The 7419-nt window shown below is 46.0% G+C and overlaps 1 protein-coding gene across 1 annotated transcript in view; it reads left to right on the forward strand.

Annotated features, from left to right (window-relative positions):
• ABAT (4-aminobutyrate aminotransferase) overlaps window positions 1-594 on the forward strand; it is a 28277-nt gene extending 27683 nt beyond the window's left edge. Inside the window, exon 12 of the mRNA XM_012812892.1 lies at window positions 366-594. Coding sequence (XP_012668346.1) covers window positions 366-487 — 122 coding nt within the window. The 3' untranslated portion in view covers window positions 488-594. The remainder of the gene's footprint in view (window positions 1-365) is intronic.
• Window positions 595-7419: the final 6825 nt, after the last annotated feature.

The raw sequence follows: 7419 nt of genomic DNA on the forward strand, positions 1-7419 counted from the left end.
AAAAAAAAAAACAAGCAGGACTGACCCTCTTCAGTGACCACTCAGCCCCTCCCACTTGCTTCTGACTTAACCTGTGCTTTTGTGATTTGTTTACCTATTTTCTCTCCCCCTTGCCCCCATGAGTTTCTGCAAGGCAAGGAATTTATCTCAGGATTTCTCTAATACACACCTAGTTGAGGAGAATCAGAGTAGACAGAGTTAGGGAGGAGAAGAGAATGACAGAATGTAGGTGGGAAGGAAATGAAGGCTAGAAGGGTGGAGGGAAAAGGGGGCCGATGGAAGGAACGGTGTAGGATGGATGAGTGGACCGGTGGGCATCACTGCCCGAGAGCCCAGTCTAACCTCCTTCCTGTCTCTTCTTTTAGGTGTGGTGTTGGGGGGCTGCGGTGACAAATCCATTCGTTTCCGACCCACACTGGTCTTCAGGGATCACCATGCTCACCTGTTCCTCAATATTTTCAGTGACATCTTAGCAGACTTCAAGTAAAGAAGCCATTTCCGCTGCACTCTGAGAAAGCCCTGATCTCAACAGTTGTCAAATTGATTAGTTTGCCTAATTCATGTTTTCACTTAAAATTGAGTCAGAGGTGACTATATAAGCTGAAGGGTTATTTGTGAGAAGGGAGTGTTTTTGGTGGTTGGGAAAGAAGAGGGGACGGGAGGGCTGGTTTTAATTTTCCTCCCTGCAGAGCTAACGGTGCACATTGGTTTATGCCCAGAAATTCTGCCTGAGCCCTGGACATAGTTCTTGGGAAGGCCCACAGGGGATTGTGGCCATATTTCTGCCCACCCTTGACCGTCCCAATAATGTTTTTGAAAGCCAGTCAAGGGAGTTACATCTGCTCCTGGGACTGGTGGCTGGGACTTCCATGTTCCAGCCCATCTCAAGTGCCATATTCAGTAATCAGGATGCCCTATGCAAGTGAACACCCCCCTTACCTGCTCCCCCAGACCCCACAGCTCTGAGCACACCCTCAGCACACTTCAGCAAGGGACTGGACAGATCTCAGGAAGGCAGCAAAGTGGGGACATGAGACCTGAGCTCGAGAGTAGGGGAAGGATCGCCTGGTCTCCTGAAGACTGGGACCACTCCTCTCAGAGCACTTGAGGGTTCCTCGATCTGTGAATTCTGTCCTTGGTGGGGCTTACTCTTGGACGATCTCCAGGTGGTATCACTGTTGCTTCTCACTGACATCCTCCATGCCCCAAACTCTATCCTCCTGGTAAATGTCAGCCTAGACTCGAGTTGGAGGAAACTTAAAGAGTCCATGGTGACCTGCTGCAGCTGAAGCTCCAGAGAACATGGCTATTGCCCCAGGAGCACAAACCCAGGGGCCAGGGCATCAGAGCCACACACCCTGTCTCCCAGGGCACCTGGGGATCTGACTTGTGGACCCCGTGTCCTGGGAGACTCCTCTCGCTCTTGCTCATCCATGTTCCCTTCACCACTGAGCAGACACATGAGCGGCTTGGCTCCCTGCTGGACTGGATTTCTTGTCCTGAGGGAAACAGCATGAATTAAAAGCACCAGAGCTCTGTGAGTGGGGCACGCTGGTGTAAGGCAGTTTCCCTGTACTTGCCCTCCTGAAATTAGAGCTTTTCCTGAGATGACTGAGTATGAAGAATACCCAGCAGATGGAACTTAAAATGCTTAAATGGGGCTGGTGGCTGAGGCTACCGTATCTCTGCTGGAGGCAAGGCACTGGTGGAAATGATTTGACCTCGAATGTTCCTAAAAAGAGCCCTCGATAATCTGAGAGCCATGAAGTATTATTTAGTGGATAGACTGAGAAAGTCTGGCTATATTCTCTGTCCAAAAGGAAGCCACTTCATTTCCTTGGTGCCTTGGCTGGCTGTTTTAGAAGATGAGCATAATAAGGTTCCTAACTCAGCACTTTGGACTTTTAGTAACCAATCAGCCAAAGATCTCAAAGTGGGAGGTTTTTTTTAGCTTTCAGCAGACTTGGTCATCCACCTATTTTTGTTGAAGAATGAAGGGAAATGGCATGTTTAACAGTCACAGACAGATCCATGAATTCCGGTTCACTTTGCATTCCTTCACTTAGTGCTAATCTGTTGGTTTTAAAAAGGAGTTTAAGAAGGCCAGGCCTGGTGGTTCACACATATAATCCCAGCACTCTGGGAATCCAAGGCAGGTGGATTGCTTGAGCTCAGGAGTTTGAAACCAGCTTGAGCAAGAGTGAGACCCTGTCTCTAAAAATAGCTAGGCATTATGGCAGGTGCCTGCAGTCCCAGCTACTTGGGAGGCTGAGGCAAAAGAATCACTTAACTCTAAGAGTTTGAGGTTGCTGTGAGCTAAGGCACTCTACTCAGAAAAAAAAAAAGCTCAAGGTCATTTCCACTGACAAGTAGAAATGGATGACTTCCTCTCTGCAAGGTTCCACACATTTATATATTCATTTGTTCATCATTCAGTCATTCATCAAACTTTCTTTTCTTTTTTTTTTTTTGCAGTTTTTGGCTGGGACAGGTTTGAACCCACCACCCCCAGTATATGGGGCTGGCGCCCTACTCCTTTGAGACACAGGCACTGCCCTCATCAAACTTTCTTAAGTACCTGCACCATCCCAGGCTCTGTGCCAAGCACTAGGAATACAAAGATGAGATAAAACATAGTCCCAGCTCCTGGGGGCTTGCATGTGATTGAAAATAGACTTTTAAGCTGACAAAGTGGAGTGGCAAGTGCTAAACCATCACAGAGGTGTGTACGGGAGCACTGGGAAACCAAAGGGAATACTGGAACCGACCTGAGAGTCAGAGGAGGTTTCTGAGAAGGGGATAACGGATTGGAATAAGGTTTTGTAGCACGCCCAAGAGTTTACCAAGCTGACAAGACAAAAACGAGTGTTGCAGAAAGGGAACAGTACGTGCAAAGGACGTCAGCTCAGTCTCACGCCAGATTCCACAGATAGCCCAAGGTTCTTATTTCACTAACACGCAAAGTGTAAACCAAACCACAAGTTACTCATTGGCTTGCGTATGCTTTCTTCTGAGAAGTTTAGCATTGGGTGCAAATATTCAATAAGGTTCTTGGAGTCCACAAGACTTTAAGGCAGGGCTCAGCCAGGAAGTTGGCTTTCTTCAGTGGAGAGTGGCTCCACTATTTTGTTCTCTCCCCGTGAGGCACTGACAGATGAATGAGATCATTTGATCTGGATTTATTATTCACTCCTTACCAAAGGAAGTTAAAAAATGTTAAGCCATTTATCAAGTTCTTGTTGATTCAGGGCATAGTGTGTTCCTGAAACATCTTCTTTTGGGGGGTGGGAGTTTAGCTGGAAGAATTTCAAGAATAGAATTCTCAGCAGAGCTCAGGATTGTAGAAACTCAGAAGTTGGTTAAAAACATGGGGAGCCCAGTGAACAGGCTGCTGTCTAGGGCAGAGCCCAGGACACTTCTGTGGCCAATGGTCTGGAAATGAATCCATTATACATCAGTGCCATAGAGTTTAGTAAATGACTAGCAAGTCTTGTCACTTTTACAGAAAACAAAGTCCAATAATAGCAAGTCTTAGCACATCCTCACTTTTATTATAAATGGGTTTTTTATAATTTTTACTGATGCTCAGTAACCATGCAAAATTGTGCATAGCATTAACATGTCTATGTATCTATATCTCTATATATCAGCTCATGGTAGAGAACCATAACTAGGGAACATTACAAAGTGATCTTGTTTATGATTCTGTTGATAGTGCCAATATATGATAAGGAAATGAACATGCCACAATCTAACTGACCATATGCACAATTCCATGAATTAAATCTGTTTCCTGTGTTAATCAGTACTCTTAAAGAAAATTTATAATGGAAACATCAGAGTGGATGTGGACTTTTTGGGGGGTTTGAAATGGATAATGATAATTTGACAAGTCCTTATGAAGCACCTCTCATGTAGCTCTTAGAGATGTCTTGTGGGAACACCATCTGCATAAGTCACCCTATAGAAGCCTGATGACGACGCCACTCATCTCACTAAATTCATCAAGAACATATCACGTGGGCCAGGTGCATGGCTCACGCCTGTAATCCCAGCACTCTGGGAGGCCAAGGTGGGTGGATTGGCTTGAGCTCAGAAATTCAAGACCAGCCTGAGCAAGAGTGAGACCCATCCCTACTAAAACCAGAAAAACTAGCTGGACATTGTGGCTAGGGCCTGTAGTCCCAGCTACTCCAGAGGCTGAGGCAAGGAGATCACTTAAGCCCAACAGTTAGAAGTTGCTGTGAGCTATGTTGATACAGCATTTAGCCTGGGCAACAGACTGGGTCTCTGTCTCCAAAAAAAAAAAAAATAGAACATACCACGTGACAGGGACACATGGATGGACAAGGTGTGATCCTTACCCTCAACTCACATTCTAGTGAGGTCAAGTTCACAGGAACTCAGTGTAAGGATCTAGACACACAAAGGCCAGGCCCTGAGTCCTTCAGGGTATAAGTTAGGCCCTTGAGATGCATCTTCAAGGCTAAACAGGAACTGCTCTGGTAAGATGGAGGGCATTCTAGAACTGGAAAAGAGCAAAACACAGGCACCAAGGCAGGAGGGCATCTCGGAGAAGTTCAGTATTACTAGAACACAAAGGGAGACCAGAGTAGCCTGAACTTGAGGCCAAAGAAACAGGCAGGGCTCAGTTCCTCCAGGGCCTTCTATGCCACTTGGAGGGGTGGAAGACTGTCCTAAGCTTTCACCTGCGAAGATCAGAGAGGCAGGGCAGCCAGTTAGGAATCTACTGCAGTCGTGGTGGCCTGTTGGCCTGGACTAGGGCAAAGGTAACAGAGATGGAGAGGGAAAGAAAATCCTAGAATCTAAAACATACAGGACAGTGATTCCCAGCAGTAGGTGAACATATGGATCATCCCAAAGAGCTTTTTAAAAATCCTAGTCCTTAGGCCCCAGCCCAAACCATCAAACCAGGCCCTCTGACCTGCTGGTTGAGGTGGTGAGATGATGACAAACTAGATATGATTGGAGGCAGAATCAACACTGGGAAGGGATATGAGAGGTGCTCAGAGGTTAAGGGAACTTGTTCAAAATCACTCAGCCTGGAAGCCAGGACCTGAGACACAAAGATGTATGGGAAATGACAGTAGTGCATTGACGGATGAGTGTGCATGGCACAGCTCAGGACTGGCTTGACGACAGGGCTGTCAAACACTCAAGAAACTTTCTCCCTGCCAGCCTGGTCTCCGGCCTTGAAAGGCTGACTTGAACTTGTCAGCCAAGTCCCAACACACATTCTGAAGGTGGACAGGTTGAAGGCCCTAGAACTTCAAGGTCAATTAACTCTTTGTTAAAGAGTCACTGTTTTCTATATTCTGTCCTTCTCCCTAGAAGGCAGTGACAGTGGGATGACCTGCGTCTGCTGCTTTCTACCTGGGTGACCTTGGCCAGTCACTTCACCTCTCAGAACCTCATTTTGCAAAATGAGGATGACTATCGTAATGTTAGTTAACATTTACTGAGTGCTTGCTTAGAACCAAGCACTGTTTTAAGTGCTTTTCATGCAGTAAGTCATTTAGCCTCCCAACAACCCTGGCTAGGCATAGATGAAGAAACCAAGGCAGAGAGAGGTTGCATAACAAACCCAAAGTCAGAGCTAGGAAGTTGCAGGGCTGGGATTTCAAGCAGGCTAAGTCTTGCTTCAGAAGCTGCATGCTTCACCCAAACACTCTACTGCCTCCTGGGGTTCTCCAGTGAAAAGGTGTTGATGGCAGGATTAAATAAACTCATGCAGCAATTGCTAGGCATGTAGTAAGTGACTAACATGTGGTAGTTTCTTTTGCCACTTCTTCTCCATGAGTAAAAGTGAGTATATCTCATATAAGCTTCCAAACAACATTATATTAAGTTACTATTAAGTTCCCACTTGTAAATATTAAATCTATTTCCCAGTACATGTACAAGTCCAACTGAACTGGGAGTATACTTCAAATGCTAATCAGTAAAATTAACGTTTTCTTCTTTGAGTTGGTACAAATATGGCCAGATGGCATCGGCCCCACCTGATTAACTCTAATCAAGCAAGATTATACAGTTGAATGCCACAGGATCAAAACAAGGCCATAAAAGTTGGACTCTGCCAATGTTCAGGGGGACCCTGTTGCTTTCCATTTAGGAACTCATGAGTCCTGGAGTCTTAAAGCAGCAACAAAACAAAAGCCTTCACCCCTCGTTATTTGGGTAAGCCTAATTTTTGGTGACCAGTGTGGAAAGAACTGCAGGTCCCATTGGACTGTGCTTTCCATGTGATGTATGCCATGCACACCAGGAACAGCATCGCAATGTAGGGCAGACCCCACCACATTTGGAAGCTGACATGCTACAGACCACCCTGTCCCCTACATCTAAATTATACGCAGCTACAGTATGGCTGGGCATGGGGGAGGCAAGTCCAGTGAGTTCTCAGCAGATAGGAAGGGAAGCCACTCTACAAGAGATAAATGTGGTTACACTGCAGATGCTTTTCTTTGTAGTCAGGGTCTTGCTATGTTGCCCAGGCTGGTCTTGAACTACTGGTCTCAAGTGATCTTCCCACTTCAGCCTCCCAAAGCACTGGGATTTATTTCATATACTGAAATCTAATCCCCAATATGATGGTATTTGGAAGTGGGACCTTCAGGGGATGATGAGGTCTGGAGGGTGGGATCCCTTTAAGAGTGGGATCACTATCCTTACAAGAGGTCCTAGAAAGCTCCCTCACCCCTTCTGCAGTGTGAGAGCGCAGCAAGATGGCAGTCTATGAACCAGGAAATGGGCTCTCATCAAACACCGAATCTGCCAGGATCTTGATCTTGGACTTTCCAGTCTCCAGAACTGTAATAACAAATGTCTGTTGTTTGAGCCATCACTCTATGGTCTGGGTTTTTTTGTTTCTTTGTTTTTTTCTTGTTTTTCTTGAGACAGAGTCTTTGTTACCCAGGCTAAAGTGCTATGGTATCGTCCTAACTCACAGCAACCTTAAACTCTTTGGTTCAAGCAATCTCCCTGCCTCAGCCTCCTGAGTAGCTGGGAGTACAGGTGACGACTACAACATCCAGCTAATTTTTTTATTTTTAGTAAAGATAGGGTCTTGCTCAGACTGGCCTCAAACTCCTGAGCTCAAGGGATCACCCTTGCCCTGGCCTGCCAGCGTGCTAGGACTATAGGCATAAGCTATGGTGCCCAGCCAGTCCATGGTATTTTTATTACACAAGCCTGAATAAACCAAGACAATTATTACCTTGCAACTGTTATTGACTGTGGGAATTGCCAATATATCTATCACCCAAATCTAAAGACCACTTTCATTTTTCTGAGCTGCTTAACCATCTTTTGCATAAAACATATGGTCCCGGCTCGGCGCCTATAGCTCAACGGGCTAAGGCGCCAGCCACGTACACCTAAGGTGGCGGGTTCGAA

Source organism: Otolemur garnettii, unplaced genomic scaffold, assembly GCF_000181295.1.
Source record: "Otolemur garnettii isolate 467f Iridium unplaced genomic scaffold, OtoGar3 scaffold00232, whole genome shotgun sequence".
Taxonomy (NCBI): domain Eukaryota; kingdom Metazoa; phylum Chordata; class Mammalia; order Primates; family Galagidae; genus Otolemur; species Otolemur garnettii.